This window comes from Suricata suricatta, chromosome 8 (genome assembly GCF_006229205.1).
Source record: "Suricata suricatta isolate VVHF042 chromosome 8, meerkat_22Aug2017_6uvM2_HiC, whole genome shotgun sequence".
In the NCBI taxonomy this organism is placed as follows: domain Eukaryota; kingdom Metazoa; phylum Chordata; class Mammalia; order Carnivora; family Herpestidae; genus Suricata; species Suricata suricatta.
The window spans coordinates 20,417,133-20,442,335 of NC_043707.1; the positions used below are offsets into that span (position 1 = coordinate 20,417,133).

Below are 25,203 nucleotides of genomic sequence, written 5' to 3' on the forward strand. Positions count from 1 at the left end.
ACTCTGTCCTTTGCCACCTGTATGCATTGCTGTAGGGGAAGGCTGGAACCGTAGAAAAAAGCCAGACCAGCTCTCAGGCCACAAGAACAAGGCTGCCACGCTGCACAAGTCTGGACTTTTAAGTTCAAACGCCACAGTTTGGACTGTGAATGATATATTTAGAAGAATGGAAGAAAGTCCGGGCCACCTCCCCTCTCCTCCACGTCCTCTGCTTAATGAAGCTCCCCTAGTCTGGGGCACAGAGGAAGGGAAGCCGGAGGGCATGTCAGGGACTTTTCTGTATCACCGGTGCCCATTTCTTCTTCCTCGTGAGCACACATTAAACTACATTTCCCTACACCCGTTGTAGTTGAAGGCAGCCATAAGGCTGAGTTTTGGCCCAAGGACTGTGGGTGGGAATGAACTGAGCTGCTTCTAAGCCTGACCCTTAGGGACTGTCCCCACCATCCCCCACCCTCTCCCCAGCCACTGGCTCAACAGAAAACACTCCAAAGTCCTGCAAAGGAAGGAGCCTGAATCTCTGGATGAGCCTGTGGAAGGGTGCCTGCCTAGATCACCCACACTGGACTCCGTGGGAGCAGAAAATCCACTCTTATCATGGAAAGCCCCTAAGATTTGGGGGTGTCTTTCTTATGGTAGCCTGGATTACTAGACCAGGGGAAGTGAAGAAAGCAAGGATGCTGGAGTAGATCACTGAAGTGGGTCCCTGCACCCTCCCCCAACACAGATGTGCACGCACGCACGTCATCCCATGATAGAGAGAATAGCAGACTTTAGGAAACCTTAGAGCAGAAAGAAGAACCACTCGATCTTCCAAGGAAAGACCAGGACAGTAACAAGTTATCTTGCACCCAGCACAGTGCAGGGGCAAATGAATGCAAAAGGTCCCCAGACAAATGGACCTGGAAGAGCACTGGAGTGTTTCTCATGAGGCCAGAAGTGGTGTGGGTGCAGCTAGAGAGTCAGCCGCTAGAGAGAGTGCAAGGGAGGGGGAGCGGGAGAGAGAGCGCAAATCTTAAGCAGGCTCCATGCCCACACAGAGCCCAGTGCAGGGCATAATCTCACAACCTTGAGATCACAACCCAAGCTGCAATCAAGAGTTGGATGCCTAACCGACTGAGCCACCCAGCCTCCCGCTACAGTAACCAAATTCTTAAAGACAGAAAGTGGGCCTGGGACAGTGCTTGCCAGGGGCCAGAGAGGTGAAGAAATGGGGAGCTCATGGTTCATGGGTGCAGAGTTTCAGTTGGGGGAGATGAAAAAGCTCTCTGGAGAGTGCTGGTAGTGATGGTTGTATAGCGACACGAAGGTACTTAAAAATGATTACAATGGTCAATTTTATGTTACGTACATTTTACCACAATAAAAAAAATTCAGAACGTCTGTTCATCAGAAGACATCTGTGAAAAGGTAAGCTACCAAATGAGAAAAGGAATTTGAAAAACCTATAAGCAACAGAAGGTTAAACTATGTAAAAAAATGTTTTAAAGTTCTATAAATCAATACGGAAAAGACAGACAAACCAACAGAAATGCAGGCAGAAGACGTGAACAGGCACCACAAGAGAAAATCCAAATAGCCATCAACATGAGAAGACACTCAACCCCATTAGTAATCACGGAAGTGAAAACTGAAAACCACAGTGAGATACCGTTTCTCATCCATCAGGTTGGAAAATTTTTACTTTCTGATAAAGCTAAGTATTGTCAAGGCTAGAGCAGTGGGAATTCGCATATCCCATTAGTGGGAGCAGAGACTGAGACACCCATTTTGGAAACTGGGAAGGCCTTGCTTTGTAAAACTGTGGATACACAAAGTTGACCAAGCAAGTCCATGTCGAGGTAAACACTAGAACGATGATTCTCAAAACAGGAGTCCTTTGTCAGAGGGCTTGTCAAACAGAGATTGCTGGCCCCAGACCCAGAGTCTCTTGTTCGGGAGCTCTGTGGTGGACCCAAGACTTCCATTCCTAACAAGCTCCTGGTCTTGGGATCACACTTGAAGAACCAGCAGCGTTATTCCTAATAAAAACAGAAAATGACCCATACATCTATAAAGAGTAGAATGAACAGGGGTGCGTGGGTGGCTCAGTTGGTTAAGCATCTGACTTCAGCTCAGGTCATGATCTCACGGTTCATGGGTTCAAGCCCCGCATCGGGCTCTGTGCTGACAGCTCAGAGCCTGGAGCCTGCTGCAGATTCTCTCTCCCTCTCTCCCTCTCTGCCCCTGCCCTGCTTGCACCCTGTCTGTCTCTCTCTCAAAAATAAACATTAAAAAAAGTAGAATGAACAAACACAAGATATATCATCATAATGTGGAATCTAACATTGCAATGAAAATGCACAAAACACAGCTAGCAATATCATATGATTGCTATAGACTGGATATTCGTGTCTCCTGCAATTCGTAAGTTGGCATTCTGCCTCACAACATGATGGTGTCTAGAGGTGGGGTCTCTGGGAGGTGACTAGGTCATGAGGGTTCCACCCTCCTGACGGCTGTTCATACCTTATAACCCCCCAGGGAGCTGCCTAGCCCCTTCCACCAGGTGAGAGCATTATGAGCCAGAGGCCATGTGGTCTCTCTCACAACCACTTAATTCTGCCATTATAGCACAAAAGCTCTACCTATATAAGAGAATGGATGTGGCTGTGTTTCAATAAAACTTTATTTACACAAACAGGTGGTGAGCCATGCTTTGCGTCCCCTACTCCTCTCCCCCACTTAAGCCAGACAGTGATTGCTCTCCCCTGGGGGCAGGAGTTGACCTCACTTGTGAAGAAACACATTTCCTGGGGGTTGGGGGTGGGGGGTGCCAGCAGTAATCTCATTCTTGACCTCCCTGGGAATAAGGGTTTTGCTTTACAATAGATTATTAAGCTACATGTTTCTATTTTATGTATTTTTCTGAATTGTACTATATTTCTCAATTTTAAAGAGTTTCACTAAATAAGGGCATGTGGGTGGCTCAATCGGTTAAGCATCCGGCTCTTGACTTTGGCTCAGGTCGTGATCTCACGGTCATGAGCTCAAGTCCCACCTCAGGCTCCATGCTCGGTATGGAGCCTGCTTGGGATTCTCTCTCTCTTCCTCTCCCCTTCATGCTCTCTCCCAAAAATAAATAAACATTAAAAATTTTTAAGTTTCAATAAATAAATGAAAGGTAAACAAAATGAACTATTTTTTGGCAATAAAGAGAAATGAAGAACTGACACCTGCTATGCTGTGCACGAACCTTGGAAACACGTTAAGTGAGAGGAGCCGGGCACAAAAGTCCTCATGTTATACAACTCCATTCATGGGTGTCCAAAACTGGCAAATCCACAGGAAGCAGCTCCCTGATTGTGTGAGTCTGTGGGACTGGAGGACTGAAGGGTGAAAGTTGAGGGAACAAGGTTTGTCTTCAGGGCGATGGAAATATTCTAAAATTGATAGTAGCAACGGTTGTACATTCCTGGATATACTAAAAACCACTGACCCGTACACGTTTAAGTAGGCAAATCTGTATGGTACATAATCCTATCTCAGCAACGCTGTTACCAAAAAAACAAAACTAAACTAAACTAAAACAAAAAATGCAAAAATGTAAAGCTAAGGAATAAAATCGACAGCCTCTGTCCTGGCCACCAGAGACGGGCCAGGCAAGGGGCACGAGTGCGGAGACCAACCGGACACTGTCTTTCCTCCCGCCCGCGGAAGCAGCCCCTCTCCCTCCTCCCTGTCCGGCCTCTCTCGGCCTCCGGCAAAACGCGTGCTCAAAGTCCGATGACGCCCAAGAGGCCAGCGAGTCTGTGGACCAGCAGGGGACCAGGCATCCCTGCCAAGAGACGCCAGACTTCCTAAACTCAAAATGAGATTTCAGGCCAAAGCCTAAGGGAAGCCAAGGCTGGGAGAGTGGGGCTGGCTCTGGGGTCCACATCAGGGCCGCAGGAGTCAATTCCTGGGCAGTTAATCGGGGCAGAGGCTTCAGCCTTCTAGAACATTCCTTTGGAAAGGGCTTCTCTCTTGGATGTGTAGCTCCTGGAGGCTTCGAGGCGCGGTAGGGTTTCAGGGCCTTGAACGTCTCTGCTCCCCACGCAGGCAAAAGGCGCCTGTTTGGGTTGTGCGTTACATCCTAGGGCTTTGCAGACCCTCCAGGGAGCCCGGCAGATGGTTGCAAATGATGAGGCGGTCGAAGCCGGCAGATGGCATGTGTGAGGGGCAGAGGGTGCCGGGAACAGGAGCAGCCGTGGGGCCCCTCAGCTGCCGCCTCCCTCTGCTCCACGCAGTCCCTGACAGCTGTGAGCCAATGGGGCCGCCTGGCTGGCTCAGAACACACAGCAAGGCCAACCAAAGAATGTTCCAGGCCTGAGGAGCAGAAGAGGGGCCAGGAGGCACCAGGCAGAGCAGAAAGACCTGTGAGGCGTGGCAGCGACAGCACGGGACTGAGGGATGCGTCACTTTGCTGTGTGGCCCCGGGTGAGTAGCTCTCCTTCTCTGAGTCTGCTTCCCTGGGTGTACACCAGAAATCACAGCACCTGCTCCAAAGAGCTGTCGAAAGAATTAAAGGAAACAGGGGGTGTGGAAGTATCTAGCCGTCAATGGGATCCTGTGGTACTTCAATAAAGGTTAGTCAAGTAGAAATAAATGAAAATTGAGTTACTTTCTGAGTTAGCATTCCTGCTGATGGGGCTGAACTCAGGAGACGGGGAAAACACACCGGAACATTCGAGCTGCATTGACTGAGCCAGACCCTGAGCCAGCCCCTCGCTGGAATATTCCATTTGATTCTCAGAAGAATCCCACCAAGTAGACGCTATCATCCCCATTTTAGAGGTGAAGAAAGTGAACCATCAAGAGGAGAAGCGGCATGCCCGAGACCCACAGCTAGTGAGGCAGAGTCAGGATTTGAATCCGGAGCCCACGCTCTGCATGGACGCTGCACTCAGGAGCTCTGCGTTTAAATCCCAGCTCTGCCTGTGCCAGGACCAGAAGCAAGTTCCTGAACCTATCAGAGCCCTGGCTTTTTGTCCTGAAAGAGGGGTGACAGTAAGAAGACCTATTCTGCAGCCTGTTAAGGGGATCAGACGGTACGACATGCCTGGAAGAGACTGGTATGCAGCAGGAGCTCAATATGTGCTGGCCTGGGGGAAGCTGCTCCAGAGTGGGGACCCCATTTCTCAAGAGTACTCAGTTGGCATGCTCACTGTACTCAGCCCATGGCAGCCATGGAGAGGTGTTTTTTTTTTTCCCCTTGGGGACTCAGTTTCCTCATCTGCAAAATGGAGCAGGTGAGATCAAATCTCTGTGCCCTTCAGACCTGGATGGTGCAGGCATTGAGGGTTGGACTCTCTTCTTGGAACCAGAGAGGCAACAAGAAGGAAGCGAGGGAAGGGGACGCCTGGGTGGCTCAGGTGGTCAGGCGACTGACTCGGGCTCAGGTCATGATCTCACAATTTGTGAGTTCGAGCCCCACATCAGGCTCTGTGCTGACTGCTGGGAACCTGGAACCTGCTTCTGATGCTGTGTCTCCCTCTCTCTCTGCCCCTCCCCTGCTCACACTCTGTCTCTCTCTCTTTCTCAAAAATAAACATTAAAGAAAAAGAAGAGGAAGGAAGCAAAGGAGGGTGCATGTGGGGCGGGGATCACGAGTCACATTCCCACGCAGGGTGGTGGCTCTTTCTTCTTGCCCAGCCCCGTCTGGCCAGCATTAACGCGTCCTACTCTTTCATTAAGACCTCTGTCCTTCCCAGTCCCGAGTCGTTTTAAGATTCTTTTCCACTTTATTTTATCTTATTTGTTAATGTTTACGTATTTATTTTGAGAGGCACAGGGGAGAGCACAAGCAGGGGAGGGGCAGAGAGGGAGAGAGAGAATCCCAAGCAGGATCTGCACTGTCAGCGCACAGCCAGATGTGGGGCTCGGACTCACAAACCATGAGCTCATGACCTGAGCCGAAATCAAGAGTTGGACTCTCAACCAGCTGAGCCCCCCAGACGCCCCTCTTTTCTATTTTAATCCCTCATTTTGAGGCAGCCGGTGGGACGGTGAGGCACAGGGCTCCACGCCCAGGTTCCCACCCCACTCTGCCATCACAGCCCATATGGTCATTTGGGTAAGCTGACTTCATCTCTCTGGGCCTCAGTTTCCCCACCTGTGGCTCAGCATACCAGCAACACACACCCCATCAAGTTGTTGGGGGCCCCACTGGGCCTGGGGTGTTGGTAAAACAGTGAAAAATTGGAGGTGTTATTATTATTATCTATTATATATTATCTATTATATATCAAAATAATAATAATAATATATTATTCTATTCTATTCTAAAGCATCTTGGAAAGAATAACCCAACACACTAAAACTGGAAGTTGATGGGTATCATTACTCAGGATGAGGTTTTAAAAAGTAGACTTTCTAATTGAATCAATGTAAAAAGAAATAGTAAATAATAATATGGCGGGGGGCAGCACACGGCCCAAATTGGGAAGGAAGCACAAAATGAAAATGCTACACCTATTGTTAGAAAAATTATTAAGAATTTCAAGACAGTGACCATAGAGCATTAAACCAAATGTAACACCCTTCTATACATGAGACCTTATATGACCATATAGATCACATCCCATGAAGCTGGCCACTGTTCTTTTTTTTTAATGTTTTTTTTTTTTGAGAGAGAGAGAGAGGTAGAGAGCAAAGAGGAAGGGGCACAGAGAGAGGGAAAGAGAATCCCAAGCAGGCTCCACACTGTCAGCATGGAGCCCGACACAGGGCTCGAACTCACAAACCATGAGATCATGACCTGAGCTGAAACTGAGAGTCGACGCTCACCCCATTGAGCCACCCAGGCACCCGGGGCCATAGTTCTTTATCTTGACAAGAGTGTGGGCTACATGCATGTATGCATTTCTTGAAGCGCACTGAGCTGTACATTTAAAGCCTATGCAATTCACAGTTCCTAAATTATACCAATGAAATGATATCGATTAAATCAAGGAAACACGACAAAACAGGGTCACAATTCCCACCTCATACTAGGCAGAGTGGTTCAGCATTGAGGTGGAGGTATAGGTACAGCTGTACAGGCTACGTACTGCCCAATCCTAAGTCATTCACGTAGACCCGGTATGGACCATGACTCCCAGACTTGCACAGTGAGTAACCCGCATAACTGAACGTGGCGAACCTGATTTGTTGCTGTATGTCTAACTTCATTTGAAGGAATCATCATGTGTCTAAAGTGAAAGCTCTTTGCAGATGCAAGACCTGGGCTAAATAGAAGGGTCTTGTTGCTGATTCCATTCCAGGGAGAGGTCCAGGGAAACCAGCCCATGGAAAGACTTTTCTGGGTTCTGGAAAGGAGCTAGCATCCTTCAAATTCTGCACACCCCATGCAGTTCAGCAAACCCCGGCTCCCTTCACCCCCCACTGCTCTGACCAGCAAAAGCCTGGGTTGAAGTGTCCAAGCTAATTTCTCACACCAAAGTATGATAAGACCACAGAGTCATTTAGAAATTTAAATTACCACTGTTTACACTTAAGAGGGTCTTCTTGCCATGGAGAAACTGTTTCCAATTAAGAAACACCAAAGCTGGTCATTGTCTGGGGTTAATATGATGCTCTCTGAGAGAGGGAGCAGGCAAGACACCCAGACACCCAATTACCTAGAAAGATAATGTTGAATAATTGGAATTAGAACAACTAAAGCAATCACTAGATGTTGTGATCTCCAGAAGCAGGCCTCCACCAGCCGTCAGGATTTAATCACCTTTAATAAGAGCACATATTAGAGAAATCCAGAATTTCAGAACAGAAAGGACAGATCCAGCACTTCAGAAGGAGGGAGGTGACAGGACCATGTGCGGTGCAGGAGGAAATGACACTGGCGGGTGGAGGGAGGGATGGATGGATGAGAATGGATGGGTGGGTGGCGGAGGGGAGGGGTGGACTGCTGCTCCTGGAAAGACCTCATAAGCCTGGGCGGTGGTGAGCCTGACTCAAACCTAAAAGTGCTGTGTGACCTTGAGCAAGGCACTTAACCTCTCTGGGCTCTACCTTCCTTCTACCTTTCATCTATTCAGTAACTGCATGGTGCATCTGCCACAGGGATTGGCATGCCGTTCTTTTGTGCGTGACGTTCGTTCTGCCAGGAATGACAGCCCCTGGGGCCCTTATGTCATTCGTCCTTCGGGACCCTCCCTGCATGGCACCCCTTCCACATGGCCCACCCAGACAGCCATCATCCCCTTCAACGGCCCTCTGGGCCTCCAGATCCACAGATGTGACTCCTTCCTCCTCGTCTGCCCCCCACTAGAAGGCCCCTCACGAGCAGGAGCTGTGGGTGACTCCCCTCACTGCCCGGGCTCCTCGCACCAACGGATGCTGACCACCAGCCTGCGGCAAGGTGGACAAGGTCACGGTGATCCATCCCGGAACACAAGGCTGCAGTCTGTCCCACCTCCAAGAATGGCACCAAGTGAGGTGGCCTGTGTTATGAGTCTATCGGGATGGACAGGAAAGAACCTTCCTGTAGGATTCCAGGGCACTGCTGACTCCACCAACGACCAGGGCCATTCAGATGATTGATGAGCCCTAACCTCAGCCAAGGGGCTACGAGAATGATCTCGATATCATCTGAGAATGGCAGGGGAGAGGGAACGATGGACGAGTCAGTCACCCACCAGGGCTGGTCTCCTGCCTCTGCGTGTCCTGACGTCTCTGTGTCACCGGATGAAAGCCTCGATGCCTCATTTTGCCAGGCCCTGTGTCACAGGTATGTTCCCGGTAATCTGGGAGCCTGAAGCAGCAGTCTGGGGGCTGGGGAGGGCTTTGCAGAGGCAGGAGCTTTGGGCTGGCTCACAACGGTTGCCAGAGAGTTCCCTAGGTGGACGGAGCGAAAAGATCACCCAGGATTAACGCACAGGCACGGGACGAGCCGGCCACCCGGCGTGCCGGGGCCGCAGCCAGCGGGCTGACCTGTGTGTGGCTCCGATGTCAGATCCCCGGCAGCTGTGGGAAAGTTAGTTAGTCCTCTTCCTTCCCTGCCCAGCGTGTTCTGATCTATGCATGTTTCAGTTCTATGACATAAATCAATAAAATGCACTAAATAAATTAAGTGAGCAGCAGAATTGTAAATCGATTTCAGACGCGGAACAGAGAGGTTCAGGGAACCAACAAGAGACTATTATAGCAACTGAAGGGAGAAATGACTCAGGCAAGACTCAGGATTGTGGCCATGGTGCCACCACGTTCTCACACATCCCTGAAATATTAAACAAATGAAACCTACAAGCTTTGGAGAATGTTTCACAAAAAACTGCCAGCTGGTGGCTGCCAGAAACCCCAACTCGCTGGGAAACAGGAGCAGGGGTGACTAATGCAGCTCGGCCCAGAGGGTCAGCGGAGACCACAGACTCCTGGCTCAGGATCCAGTTTTCCAGACCCAAATGGGTCACCCATGGTCTATAACATGGCCCCCCATCCCCTCCTTCCTTCCTTGCTTCCTTCCACAAACATTTACTAAACTCTTGCTGTGTCCCAACCCCTTCTGGCTGGGACATGGGAGCCGTCGGAAGGACAAGACCCAGTGCCTGTCCTCCGGGAGCATCCAGTCTGATGGAGAAGATGATCTCAATGCAGAATGATGGGTGCTTTTTGGGGACCAGTCACCGTGGGTATCTATCTAGGTTCAGGAGGAGAGTTTCAGAAAACAGCATATTTAGATATGGGTTTTGAAGGATAAATAGAAGTGTCCCACAGCACACAAGGCAGGCCAAAGGGAAGGAACAGCGTGTGCAAAGGCACAGAGGCACAACAGATGATGGAGAGCTGGAGAAAAATGTATTCAAGACAGGGCTGGAGTTCAGGGTCCTCGTCAGAGATGGTAGGAAGTGGACTGAGAAAAGCAGACTAGCACCAGGTCCCCAAAGGGCCATGAAGCCCATGTTCAAATATCCTGGGGGTATTTAAGATTGGGAGCCAGGGAAAGGGTTCAAGCAGAGTCCTGATTCCGTTGGATTTCTACTTCAGAAGGGTAATTTAAAATTCAGTGTGGGAAATTGTTTGACTTTTTTTTTGAAGCATCACATCCAGACAGAAAAAGCGCATGGATCACAAGTATACGGCTCGATGAATTTTCATAAACTAAACATATCCCGTGTAACTAGCACGCGGACCGAGAATCGGGATGTCGCCGGCTGCCAGGGCCCTCCGCCTGCCCCCAGTCAGGCTTCAGGGGCAGCCGCGGTCCTGACTTCTCATGGTGTAGACTCATTCCGCCTGTTTTCCAGTCTTACAGAAATGGAAACTTTATATACGTTTTGTCTTGAGTCTGGCTTCTTCGGCTCCAACCCGTGGTGCTGTGAGGGGCCGTAGACTGTCCCTTCCCCTTGCCAAAGCATGTCCTACTGTGTGTGTTGATGGGCACTGAGAAGGAGCAGATAGGAGCTGATGGGCTTGAGGGCGACTGTGAATCACAGGAGGCTCAGTCTGTTCCTTATTTCATTCACAGTGACAGCCCCTCCACCTGCAAGGGAGAGCTCCCAACTGGGGTCTAGGAGCTGGGGGCATTCCCCACAGGGCACCTTGAGAGGTGACTTGGGACCAATCCTTACCTCCTCTTTACCGATTCTTTATCCTCTGCCCCAGCCCTTCCACAAGGTGCACTAACCATTTCTTTTGCTCTCTCTCAACCCATAGGGCAGAGACTTTTGTCTCGTTCCTGTTTGTACCGCCAAAGCCTAGCCTAGACTTTGCCACATAGTAGGTGCCCAGGAAATGTTTGTCCCACTGAAGGATATGCGGAGGCTGTACCTGGCAAGGAAACCCATCTGAACATGTGGGTCCCTTTGGGAGAAATAGATAGGTCACTTTGGGATGATAATGACCAGGGGAGCCCTTGGCCAGCAAATCAGTGAGCATCACACACACACACACACACACACACACACACACACACACACACACGGCCGGAAGTCTGGCCGAGCCATTTCCAGCACAACCAACTGATAACCAACCCCGAGGCCTGTGGTCAGTCCCAGGGGTCCCCACGTGGGTAGTGTATTTCTTGCCTCGCTGATGTTGGCAGTGGCCATGTGACTTGCTTTAGCCAATGGGATGCACGCAAAAATCTAGAATGTGTTCGTGCAATTAGCCACCTTCCATTTCTGTCCCCTCCCCCTGGGCCCCAGAATGAACGCGCATGGAACAGACGTGAGCCCAGGCTACATCCTGGAACCTACACAACCCACAAAGGTGTAAGCAAAAAGTTAATGTTGAATGTGCCCGTGCTCCGGGACTGCTTGTTACCCAGCACGACGGTAGGTGTTGCTGACCATAACACTAGGTTTGAAGGTCAACCGTGTTGGTCACAATGATGTGGCAGGAGAAGCTTGCCCCAGTGAATAAGAGACCAAGATTTTGAGAGGGAAGAGGAAGACAAGAAAGCATTAAGGGTTCCCTCTGTATTCTCACTGTCAGGTTTGCAACACACGGGCACTGCCACTTATCTGTCATTGCGCATCGCATCTTCAGAAGACGGTCAGGCATCTTGCGCTTGCCCTCCTCCTCTGCCCCCCACGGCCTGCTGGGTAGACCTCGGTTCGAGTCCTAGTCCTCTATTCTGCCAGTGCTGCTCCCACGCTGGGCTGGGCCCCCGAGGCCCCAAGGGAAATGAAACGAGTACTATCGTCAGAGGGCCCCAGCCCCGTGAAGAAGATATGTGTTCAGGAAACTATTATTCGACTCCGATCCCAGGGGCCTGAAGCGCAGCCAGGGCCCAATCTGAGTGTCCAGCTATAGGACTGGTTACATAAATTGTCTCTGTGTGATGAATATTACATACTTGTTCTGAAAGATGAGAGTGGGTTCTATGTATGGATATGAAAATACTTACACACATGTACATATATATGTGTAAATATGTACGTATATGTGTGTCTATCTATCTATCTTCAAGGACTAATAAACCAATCACCTGTGAATATCTAACAGGTAGACTCATAAGAGACTTTCGTTTCTTATTTACACATTTAAAAATTGTAATTTTGGGGCCACCTGGGTGGCTCAGTCAGGTGACCATCCAGCTCTTGGTTACAGCTCAGGTCATGATCTCATGATCTCACGATTGGTGAGTTCAAGCCCCCCATCGGGCTTTGCGCTGACAGTGTGGAGCCTGCTTAGGATTCTCTCTCTCTGGCCCTCCACCACTCGCTCTCTCTCAAAAATAAATAAACTTAAGGGGCATCTGGATGGCTCAGTTGGTTAAGCGTCCGACTTCAGCTCAGGTCATGATCTCACAGCTCGTGAGGTCAAGCCCTGTGTCAGGCTCTGAGCTGTCAGCAGAGGCTGCTTCGGATTCTGTGTCTCCCTCTCTCTCTCTCTGCCCCCTCCCCTGCTCACGCTCTCTTTCTAAGATAAAGAAACATTTAAAAAATAAATATAAACTTTTAAAATGTTTTAAAGTAATTATTATAACTTTTATAACAAGTGTGTACTGTTAAAATCATGTCACGTTTTCATTCATTCAACAGGCGTTGTGGAGCACCTGTTAGTGCCCGGCTTCACTCCGGGGCAGTGGGGACAGTGAATCACGAAGGAGACAAAATCCCTGCCCTCATGGGTCTGACAGTGTTCATCAGGCAAGCACTGAATACACTGCAGGCAGTGATAAGTGACGTGAAGGGGGGCCGAGGGACTCAGTGGGAGGAAGGGTCACCATGAGCGGATGCTCAGGGCAGGCTTTCCCAAGGCTGAGACAGTCAAACTGAAACCTGGATGACAAGGAGGTAGCAGCTGTGCAGAGAGCTGAGCGAACAGTGTTCTGAGAGCAGGGAATGGCAAGTGCAAAGGTCCTGAGGCACACACTAGCTTGGCTGACTCGGGGAATGGTAAGGATCTGGGGGCGCTGGGGTGTGGTGAGGGAGGGGAGATCACAGATGAGCTCCAGAGGTGCAGGATCAGGCCTGACACACCTCACAGGCTGTGACGAGAATGTCCACTTTTTCTCTGAGTGCAATGGAAGCCAAGGAGGGTTTTAAACAGGGATTCACATGAGGTGATTTATGCTTTAAAAAAACCATTCTGGCACGAGGGAATCAGGGGGCAACCACAGAAGGAGGTAAGCAGTTAAGAGTCTGTGGCAGGAATCCAGATGAAAAATGGATGTGGCTTAGGCTCGTATGAAACAAAAAGATATTTCCCGTGTGACGCACAAAACTAAAATGGTCAAGCACAAACTAAGAAAGATGCATGTCATGGTAAAAATACTGGCGACAGACAAATAATTTTCCAGGGGACAGGGTCGGGAAGCAAGGGGCAAGAGGGCCCTGGGAAAATGACAAAGAGGGGGGGCATTTGTGAAGGGCCTGTAAAGCATGACTCTGGATTGCCAGGTGGGAGGATGCCAGGGAGAAAGGGAAGACCTAGACTGAGGACACCCTGAACTTGGTTCAGAGGACTTGGTGAAGAAGGAATGGGGAGTATCACCCAGCACACACCCACGTTCACACATGCGTGCAAACATCCATGCATCCGTGTGCATGTACACGCACATCCATGCACACTCACACAGGGACACACACCATGCATCTACACAAACACACATGCACACACTCATCCATGCATCTATGCCCAAGCACACACACATATCCATCCATGCTCACATGCACACACACGCATCTATGGACACACACCACACATCTAAACACATGTACACACATCCATGCACACTCACACACCAGGCATCTATGCACATGCACACACACCATGAACCTATACACATGTACATGTGCACACACACCAATGCATCTGTGCACATGCGTGCACACACACATGTACACGTATCCATGCCTGCTCACACATGAACACACCCTGTGCACATGCACACGTGCACCCATACACAACACACACATCCACGCCTCCATGCACATGCACAGTCTCACCTTTGCACACATGTACATGCCCACACACACATGTGCTCACCCACTAGCATGAAAGCATACGCACGAGATATGTCCACACACTCTCAAAGCACTACCTGCTCTCTCACACACACACACACACACACACACACACACACTCATTCAGTCTTGGAAGGCTGCACTCTTCAGCAGAAGAACTGGGCATTTAAGAGTCTAAGGGCTCAGGTTCAAACACAGCATCCTAACTGTATGACCTTGGGCAAGCCAATTAACTCTCCATGCCTCAGTTTCCTGCCCTGTAAAACGGTGATTAAAATGTGCCAGCGTGTGCAGAGTTCTCAGAACTGAGCCTGGCATGTGGTAAGCACTGCAGGAATGCCAGTTGGCGTGAGCGTCATGATCATCACCATACCTGGCAGACCAGAAGGGGACTCACAGAGCGAGCGGGCGCAGGGACAGGAGATTGGTGGGCGGTGGGAGAGAGCACACGTGGGCTCAAAGCCCCGCCCGGACTCCCCGTTTGGCCATCTCGGCAGCTCGAGGCCCTCACCGGTGACATGGACTGTCACTGCAAGAGGTGAGCAAAGGGCCAGACCCACAAGCGTCACATTCCTGCGAGTATCTCCCGAGGGCCCGGGGTCAGGGGCCGGGGGACAGGCCAGAGCAGCGGCCCGACAAGCCCCGCCCATCCGAGGGGACGGCGAACTGCTGAGAGCAGCGAGGACAGTGAACATCATTCCGCAGCCTGGCTGCAAAGGCAGCCCACTCAGCCTCTCGTAGACACTTACACACACACACACACACACACACACACACACACACACACACACAGCCACAGGGTCCTCGACGTGTCTGCCAGGCCCTGAGGGAAACATCACGGGGCTGGTAAAACACAACATCCGATCTCTCGGGGCCCTGGGTCCTCATCCAAGAAGCAGGAATAAAGGTCGGCGGCCTCGAGGAGGAGGCGTGAACACCCGTCTGCCCCTGTACATGGACACGCACACACATGTACTCAATCCACCTGCTCACACGTGCACACACACAGGTGCGTGCTCACACTTGGACACATGCATGTACTCACACGGATGCAAACGTGTATGCACTCCACACTTGCTCACACTTGCACACGCACGCATGTATGCTCACATTTGGACACACGTGCTCACACAGACGCACACGTGCACACACTTTCACACGGGCACATGCGAGAACCTGCTCTGCCACCACCGAGTGTGCATGTCCACATAGGAGACACGTGCACGTCGTGCGTCTGTACACCCAGCCTCAACCCGACGCGCACACACGTTTCCGCGCGCATACAAACCGTGCTTCCTGGAGGCCAGCGGGGCGGGGGGGGCGGGGTGCACAGCTGAGCCCGGAGCTCCGAGGCCTGGGGGTGCTGGGCTGAGCGGTCTCGAGGGGCCGCCTCCGGGCACCGGTTTGAATCATCCATACAGCACAGGGGGGCTGAAGTCTGGGCTCCGCCCCAGCCAGACGCAAGTGGCTCCATGTCCCTAAGGTTCATATTCCCCATCGGCCAAGTGGGGTGAGTTTGCGAGCCCCCCAAAGTTGCGGGGAGGCTTCTTCGTTAATGCCGTGGAGTGCCTGGTGCGCAGGAACCGCTCAGTGAACGTCTGCTACGTATTAACCAGGAGTGTTCCTCGCGCTTCTTGACCTCAGTTTAAACTTTTTAAAAGTGTATTTATTTTGAGGGAGAGAGAGAGAGAGAGAGAGAGAGAGAGAGAGAGAGAGAGCGAGCAGGGGAGGGGCAGAGAGAGAGGGAGAAAGAGAATATCCCAAGCAGGGTCCACCCTGACACGGGGCTCGATCCCACATACTAGGAGATAATGACCTGAGCCGAAACCAAGAATAGGATGCTTAAGCAACTGGGCCACCCAGGTGCCCCTCTTGACCTCAGTTTAGAAGCCGGGGGCCCAGTTGCTCAGCTGAGAACTCAGGGGGGCCCCAGGCAGAGGCCAAACTTGGCACAGTCACTAGGAAGCCGAGGAGGAAATGCCCACCGCAAAAATCCTGCTGGGCAGGGTGTCTGGGCCTCCTCCTGGGCCGGAGGGTCCCTGTCTCAGTGTCTGTGAGACAGGGACATTACCAGCCTCCGTGACACACATCCCCCTCACCCACACCCGCTCTGCCAACACCCGGGATGGGTCAGAGACAGACGCTCCAGGCCCTGAACCCACAGTCACTGCCCAGCCCCACCAGCAAGGGGGATGAGTGGCCACAAGCCCCGGACTTCAGCATTTCCCCTGAGCCAGGCATGCTGAGCTCCCCCTGGTTGGGACAGTTTCTAGCACTGGGCTTCTGCCTCAGTTTCCCCACCCTGACTCCCAGAATCAGAGCACACCTCCTCCCTCCTGGCAGGGGTGGGTAGGCAGGGAGGTAGCTGCACCCTACGTTCCCTCAGTAGTGCACCCTCCAGCATCCATCCTCCTGCTCTTCCATAATAATAAAGCTCCCAACTTCACTAAGCGCATGGCTGCCGGGATAGCGATCTCATTTCCCAGCCTCCTTTGCAGCCGAGTCTGGCCCTGGGATCATGTTCTGGCCAAGGACTCATGAGCAGGTGATGTGGGCAGCTTCTAGAAACCTTGGAGTTGACAAGCAAGCTTGGCCCCTTCTCCTTTTCCCCCCTCTGAACGGCTGCCCAGAAGGCAGGCAGGTGTGAGAGCTGGAGCTCCCGCCGCCACCCGAGACCATGGAGACAAAGGCACGGAGGTGGTGGAGCGGGGCTGCAAGGTTCCGGATCCCGAGAGCCTCCCTGGATTGTCTGCTTTCAAACCTTTATAAAAGCAAGGCACATGCGTATTTGAAGCCAGCGACTGTGAATCACCATTCCTTGTGGCTAAACTTAATCCTGAGTGCTGTGCTCGCCCCACACACAGGCTGTGGCCGGCCCCCGACCATCCTATCCCATCGGACCATCGCCTGGGGTCACAATCTCTGCTCTTGGGTCCCGCGCACCAGGGGGGCATGTCTGCACAGTGACCAGGGCCTCCCCACACCTGCTGAGATGACAGACACAGGGCATCTGGCTTCCTGCCCCAAGGTCAAGTCCTGCACTGAAGGTAGTGTCCCTGACACTGGTCTAGCCTGACCCCCAACTTCTGCACACCCGTCCTACCTCCTGCAAAGTCCTGCTGTGCCCTGGAAGGAGGGAAGGGTAATGAGTCTCGGGGCCCCTCACTGGGGGGGGGGGAGGGGGAACAGCGCAGGGGAGACGACAGGATGATCCCACCTGCCTCTGTCCCCTTCCCAACAGCGTAAGAAACTCAGCCCTGCAGGGTTCAGGCTGCCTGGGGAGCCGCTGCCCACGGGCGCGGCAGGAGACCTCTCATGGGACGTTGGGGAGCCACCCGCACAGGAAGTGTCTCCACAGGGCACTGGGCTCACACACCTGAGCGGGGGCCACACTTACCCTTCTCCGATGCTGGGGCCAGGTCAATGAAACTGCGACATGTTTCACCTTCAAAAAAAAAAAAAAAAGAAGGGTTTTGAGAATGTGAGAGGCAGCAAGGGCTTCAGGCTTTCGCCTCTGCCCTTCCCTGAGCCCTGTCGCCAAGCGGGCGTCTCTGATCTTTATGCCGGGAAAGTTCAGTGTCCCCAAGGAACGCGGACAGCCAATCCGCAAACTCAGCTGAGCAGCACTGGGGAGGCCGCCTCTGCTCTCACCTGATCCAACCTGTCCCGCCCGGTCGCTCGCACCTGCTCTGAGCCCTCAGTCCCCTTCCACGGCCCCCTCCACCCAGACCCACCAGGAGGAGGGCAGCCCCTCGCAGGCTCCCCGGGCCCCCATGCCACCACCACCAGAGGGATGCTTTGGATTCACACAGCTCTGATCATGTCACACACACTGGCAAGCACACGCATGCGCACACACACTCTCTCCTGCCCAAAACCCTCTGATGACCTCCCGAAAAATGAAGCCCAAGTTCCTTCAGGGGACCTGACACCCCTCAGGCTCCCCCCACCACAAGGCCCCCACATGCACTGTGGACCCACCAAGGACACACTTCCCCTGTTAGAAGCTCTCACGGCCCCTTGGCCTTCTGTGCGATGTCCAGGCCCCTGACATCCCACCTCTTGCATATGAGTCTTGGATGGATGGGCCACCAGTTGTGAGCACCACAAGGACGCACCCCACATCCTCAGCGTGACCCCAGCTCAGGAAATAGCAACTCCAGCCTCCCACGTGCTCAGGCCAAACCCTCAGTGTCAACCGTGATTTCCCTCTGGCCCTCATGCCGCCACATCTGGTCTGCGGCTCTGGCTTGGCGGCATGTCTAGAGTCCACCCCCTTCTCACCCCCGCCACTGCCTCAGCCACCATCTCCCGCCTAGATCAGGACAGCAGCCTTCCCGTGGGTGTCTCTGTTTCTGCCCTATTCACACAGTGGCCAGAGGATCCTGTTATAACCTGAGATGGACCATGTCCCTTCTCTGTTCAGAACCCTCCCATGGTTCCCAGTCCACTCAGGGTCAGAACCCAAGTCCTCACTATGCCATCGGTCCCCCCTCATCACCTCCCTGAACCTCATCTCCTCTGAGCTTCCCCCTCCCTCCAGCCACAAGGGCCTCCTTGCTGATATTTAAACATGCCAGCTACACCCCTGCCTCAGGGCCTTTGCACATGCTGCTATGTCTACCTGGAGCATTTTTCCCTTAGAGAGCTGAATAACTTATGCTTCCTCTTTTTTTTTATCACTTTCCTCAAACGTTACCTTCTCAGGGAGACCTTTCCCATCTGATCCATTCAATATTCCAGAGATCCCTCCCCTGTCTGCCCATTTCTCTTCCTGAGGAGCCCTATCACCTAAAACAGCATTTGGCACATAATGAGTGCATAATAAATTAAATATTTGCTGAAGGAGTATATGAATGAATGAATAAACAAATGGATGAATGAATGAGTGAAAGCCTCATACCCAAACCTTAGGCCTGCAAGAAACCACAAATCTTTGGTCTCTGCCGGGGCTTCCTCGCTGCTGGGTACTGCGCTGACCACCGAGGACACATGGCCCAGCCCCCAGCCCCATGGTCACAGCGGCAGCACACACGGGACCCTCGCCCACAGACACGTCTTGTTCAGCCCACACAGGATCCTAACGTGGGGAAAATGTCTCCTGCAAGTCCAGACGCAGAATCAGAAACGCCGGCTGTGCTGGGCCCCCAGCGCACCCAGTAACAGCCACAGGGGCCGGGCAGATGCTGCCCCCTCATGCAGGGGACAAGCCTTCACGTTGGCCACAGTCCCCGCCCATCCTGGCCTCACGGCCTCACTGAGGCCACCCAGCCAGCCTCGGAGACCCTGGATTGGATAACCTGTAGGGCAGCTTACCACCCCTGGTTTAAGGATTTTACTGCTGATCCCAGCAAGGACATAGATTTTTTTGTATCAAAATGGAGCAAATGTGGGTTGGAGGGCAAAAAAAGATCTAGAAGCTTCCAGCATTCTCAATGCATGTGTCTGCTTGATGCTTCCAAAGTTCTTCTCTAAGAAGGTCCCTGGAAGTCCCTATGGGATCCTGAACGTCCTTCCGGCTGCCTACAAAGAGAGAAGGGGTGTGCTGGCAGATGAGGCTAGAAGGAAGGTGGGGGTCAGACCACAAAAGGTCTTGAGTGCCCAGCTAAGGAGTGGATTCCTGTCTTATTTACGTCACCCCTTCCAAAGATTCATGAGGTCACAGGTGGCTGGATGGTGGTTCCCTCATGCTCATTCCTCCCCACCCCCTGCTCTATGCTGAGTTACAACTCCTCACCTCCCTTCACAGATGAAGAAAATAAGGCTCAGGGCCACAGAGTGACCAACCAAGGCCACTCAGCAAGTCAGAGGTACCAAGATTAGAACCCGCGGAAAGAGATGTTTGCTGACAGCCAAGAACTAGAAAGGACAGTGAAGAAGAAGAAGAAGAAGAAGAAGGCGACGACGACAGAGGAAGAGGAGGAGGAGGAGGAGGGAGAACAGGGGCAAGCCAGAATGGACGGATTTGAATCAATTGTTTCCCACTTTCTTTAACGTTCTACGATTTTCTCAAAATCTGGAGAGAGAAAACTTTAGTGGTCAAATTCAGACCGACACCACCCAGGGCTCTGTGTGTTCAGACCTGGTGGGTCCAAGGCACTTTGGCCTGTTGGGCTCCTTCCTAAATAAAGAAATTAAATTAAGTTAAAAATCATATTTTACAATTGCATCGGTTAAAGACAAATACGTTAACATTAAATATTAAAAGTTTTCATCACCTAGAAGTTTATCTTTTTTTTCTGATTTTTTTTTTTTGAGAGAGAGAAAGTGAGGGCATGCGAGCAGGGGAGGAGCAGAGAGAGAGAGAGAGAGAGAGAATCTCAAGCAGGCTCCATGCTCAGCACAGAGCCCAACCCAAGGCTCAGCCCTGGGATCGGGGTGGACCTGGAATCAGCTGAAATCAAGAGCAGGACGCTTAAATGAATAAGTCACCCAAGCACCCTTTTCTTCTGATTTTAAAAGAAATTAAAACATTCTTATGAGTCCGTGCAAGCATCCCGGGCCCTTGGTTCTGTGCCTCCGGATGGGAGGGAAAGCCAGCCCTACAGCTCTGGGTCTCCTGGCCCCACATCAGCGTCTTCCCACCACCAGTGGGCTCGTGGTAACATGTAAGATTGGTGTACCTCCTCTTCTTCTTTAACAGTTTCATTGAGATATGCTTCACATGTCATATGGTTCAAATAAACAGTTTATTTATTTGAGACAGAGACAGTGTGAGCAGGGGAGACGTGGGGGGGTGTGGAGAGAATCCCAAGCAGGTTTTTCTTTATTTTTAATTTTTTTAAATTTATTTTTGAGAGACAGAGAGAGACAGCATGAGCAGGGGAGAGTCAAAGAGAGAGGGAGCTACAGAATCGGAAGCAGGCTCCAGGCTCGGAGCTGTGAGCACAGAGCCTGACGCGGGGCTTGAACCCATGAACCGTGAGATCATGACCTGAGCCGAAGTCGGACGCTTAACCGACTGAGCCCCCAGGTGCCCCCCAAAGCAGGTTTTAAAACATAAGCACAGAGCCCAACTCGGGGCTCGAACTCATGGACTTCCAGATCATGAGCCAAAACCAAGAGTTGGCTGCTTAACGGACTGAGCCACCTAGGTACCCTTGTTCACCAATTTAAAATACACGATTTAAAGGTTTTTAGGGGCACCTGGGTGGCTCAGTCAGTTAAGCGTCCGACTTTGGCTCAGGTCGTGATCTCATGGTCTGTGGGTTTGAGCCCCACATTGGGCTCTGTGCTGACAGCTTGGAGCCTGGAGCCTGCTTCAAATTCTGTGTCTCCTTCTCTCTCTGCCCCTCCCTCACTTGCACACTGTCTCTCTCTCTCAAAAATAAGCATTTTTTAAAAATTAAAAATAAATAAAAACTAAAGGTTTTTAGTGTATTCCTAGCATATTCACAAGATTGTGTGACCATCACCACAATGAACTTTAGAACACATTCATCATCCCCCAAAAACCACCACACTCATTACCAGGTAATCCCATTTCCCCCGAGCCTCCCAGCACCGGGCAACCACTGATGGAGTTTCCTTCTCTATGGATTTGCCTCTTCTGGACATTTCACAAAAATGGAATCATACAGAATGTGGCCTTTTGTATCTGGCTTCCTTCACTTAGTGTGATGTTTTCAGAATTCATCCATGTCGTAGCCTGTTTCAGTGCTTTGTTCCCCTTTTATGGCTGAATAATATTCCACGGCAGGGATACATCACATTGTATTTATCCATTCGTTGGTTGCTGGACTTGGCTTTATTTCCACTTTTTGGCTATGGATAACATCCATGTACAAGATTTTGTGTGGGCAAATTGTCACATCTCTTCGTTTTCATTTCTCTATACCTACGAGTGGAAATCCTGGTAACTCTATGTTTAACCTTTTTGGGAACCAACTACTAGACTGTTTTCCAAAGCAGGTGCAACATTGCACATTCCTACTAGCAGTAGGAGGGTTCCAATTTCTCCACCGCTTGGTCAACACTTGTTATTGTATCTTTTTAGATTATTACTAGTATAGGCATCCTTGTAGGTGGGAAGTGGTACCTCTTCGTCATTTTGATTTGTAGGTCCCTAATAACTAGTGATGTTGAGCATCTTTTCATGTGCTTCTTGGCCATTTGCATTTCATCTTTGGAGAAATGTTTATTCAGATGCTTTGCCCATTTTAATTGGATTATTTTGTCATTTTATTGAGTTGTAAGCGCTCTTTATATATTCCGCATACGAGTACTTTATCAGATATCTGACTGCAAATATTTGGTCCCATTCAGTGAACAGTCTTTCTACTGTCTTGCTGTTGCCCTTTGATGTGCAAGAGTTTTAAATGTTGAAGTCCAATTTATCTATTTTTCTTTTGTTGCTTGTACTTTTGTGTCATATCTCAGAAGGCTTTGCCTAGCCCAACACCATAAAGATTCACTCTTATTCTTTCTTCTAAGAGTTTTTTTCATTTTAACTATTACCTTTAGATCTGTCATCTATTGGATGTTGACTTATGCATAAGATATACAAAAGGTGTCCAACTCCATTCACTTGCATGCTGACATCCCATTGTCCCCGCACCCTTTGTTGAAAGGCTATTCTTCCCCATTGGACTATCTCGGCACCCTTATCAAAAATAATTGACTATAAATGGAAGGGTTTATTTTCTTCTCTCAATTCTATTCCATTGATCTATATGTCTATCCTTATTAAAGGTACCACACTATTTTGATTACTATAGCTTTATAGTTAAGTTTTGAAATAGTTTTTCATTTCTAAGATGATTTTGGCTACTCTGGATCTCTTGAATTTCCATATGAATTTTAGAATCAAATTGCCAATTTCTGAAAAAAGAGCCAGTTCACATTTTAACAGGGATTGCTCTGAATCTATCTATCAATGTGGGGAATGTTGCCACCTTAATAATATTAAGTCTTCCAATCCATGAAAATGGGATGCCCTTCCATTGATTTGGATCTTTAATTTCCTTCAATAATGTTCTGTAGTTTGTTGAATATATGTTTTGTACTTCTTTTGTTAGATTTATTCCTGAGAATTTTATTCTTTTGGGTGCTATTGTACATAGAATCGTTTTCTTAATTTCATTTTCAGATTATACACTTCTAGGATATAAAAATAATATTAATGTTTGTGTATTGTACCCTGCAATCTTGCTCAATATGCTTCTATATTCTAATAGTTTCTAGTGGATTCTCAGGATTTACTCTATACAAGATCATGCCATCCACAAACACAAATAGTTTTACTTCTTCTTTTCCAATCTCAATGTCTTTTATTTCTTTTTCTTGCCTAACTGCTCTTGCTAAAACCTCCAGTGTAATGTTGAATAGAACTGGCAAAAGCAAACGTCCTTGTCTTGTTCCTGATCTTAGGGGGACAGCATTCACTCTGGTAGCAGTAAGTATGACGTTTGCTGTAGGTTTCCCATAGACAATCTTTGTCAGGTTGAGGATACTCCTCCCATTCCTAGTTTTTTAGAATAATCTGCAATGATGTGGCTCTGAGAATCCCTATTTAGAGACAAGCAAACCAAGGCTCTGACTTCTCAATGACTTGCTCAAGTCAGGATTGAGCAAGACTCAGCCCAGGTCTGTAGACTCCAAACTCTATGCCCTAAAGTTTTTCCAGCGATCTAGTCCAACTTGCTATGTCAGAGTTTCCTCCTGCAGCTAACCACTCCCACTGCACAGCGATGTCAGTCCCTGGAAGGAACCCCCTGAGAACACACCTCAGTCCAGACAGGGAAAATCCACCAGGGACCAAATACAATGGCTCTCACACTTCTATTTCTGCTTACACGGACAATTCTGAACAGAAGATGTTTGAGCAGAGGTGGCCAGATTTGGCCCACACTGCCTATGCAGGGCAATGCTGAAGGTTAAGGAAAAATCATAGTAATGACGTAAGGAAGACTGGATCGTTCAATAGTCAACAAATCTAATAACTGACATCCAAACACAGAAGGAAGCTTTTTCTCCAAACCCTTGGTCCCCATGATAAAAATTAGCTAACCATTTGTGAGAAAGATATCAAACTGCACCATATTGCCTTATTGCTTTTAGAGGTTGCTTTTAAAACATCTTTGTCAATTATCATTAAGTTGGTACGTTTAACTAAGGGATTTAATTGTGGTATAAAACTAAAGATAAGTACACTTTATCTCTTCAGACTGAGGCTTGTCAATTAGATCATGGAGCTGTGGCATGTCACTGCCACCTGATGGCAGTGTATCTTCTGTGAGCTGGGGAACAAGAAAGCTGGGAAGGATCCTACAGGTCATCCACATTAAGTGGTTCTCAGCCCTGGGAAGCCCAAGTCCCACCCATGGAGACCCTGACTTAATTGATCAGCGTGCGACCTAAACTTCAGTGGGGTTTTAAAAGTTCCCTGGGTGATCCAACATGCAGCGAAGCTGAAATTTACCCTCCAATCTGACTTGGGGGGAAAATCTATTTTCAAATTAGAAAACCAATAGTAAGTCATCTTAGTGACGGCCCATCCAATCTCAATGGACTCTCCTTGAAGCAACAGCTTGGGATAGGGCAGGATAGCAGAGCGGCCAAGAGCCTGGGTTCTGGGATCAGCAGAGCTGGGTTCAAAGCCTGGCCCTGTCATTTCCTGCCACGTGAGCCCCCAGTCTCTCTATGCATTCATTTCCTTGCCTGTTTAATGGGTACAGCGCCTGTAAGGGTGTTGTAAAGATTTGACGTGGGCACGCAACTTAGGCATGATGCCTAGAACAGAGTGGGTGCTTAGATGAGGACTATTGTCGTCATTGTCATCATACAGGTCACAGAGTCTAACGGAGAGGAGACCAGACGGAGGCACAGCCCACCAGCGTGGGGGGTGGAGGAGGGCAGTGGGGCTCAGAGCAGGGGCTCTAGAGCCAGACCAGCCTGGCTTCATCACTTACTCCATTGTGATTCAACATTAACCTCCTGGTGCCTCCATTTCCCTACCTGTAAAAAGTGGAAAGTGCTTAAAAACAGGGTGGATCAGAAAGGTGGGTGCCATCCATCAGGTGGTCCAGCTAAGACAGGTCAGCAGGCAGGAGTCCACACTGCCAAGTGGCAGCTGCAGGGCTGTACAGGTTCCCCTGCGACTCTGTCCAGGGTGGAGCCCTGCATTGTCCGTGGTCTCCCCCAAGCTCACAGGCATTGCCTGGTAATGGCCTCATGTTTGCTCCTTGAAGGGCCTTTCTCCAACTGCTACCTCCCGTTCTATTCCCTTCGGCGCTCACTCAGCTACTAAGAATCAAGAAGGTGACAGAGA

At 50.2% G+C, this 25,203-nt stretch overlaps 1 protein-coding gene across 4 annotated transcripts in view; it reads right to left on the reverse strand.

Moving 5' to 3' along the window:
• Positions 1–25,203, reverse strand: part of GSG1L (GSG1 like) — a 138,837-nt gene that overhangs the window by 99,551 nt on the left and 14,083 nt on the right. For all 4 annotated transcript variants that reach the window (XM_029948253.1, XM_029948251.1, XM_029948252.1 and 1 more), the window contains exon 2: positions 17,332–17,379. In XM_029948253.1, the coding sequence (XP_029804113.1) occupies positions 17,332–17,379 (48 nt within the window). The remainder of the gene's footprint in view (positions 1–17,331; positions 17,380–25,203) is intronic.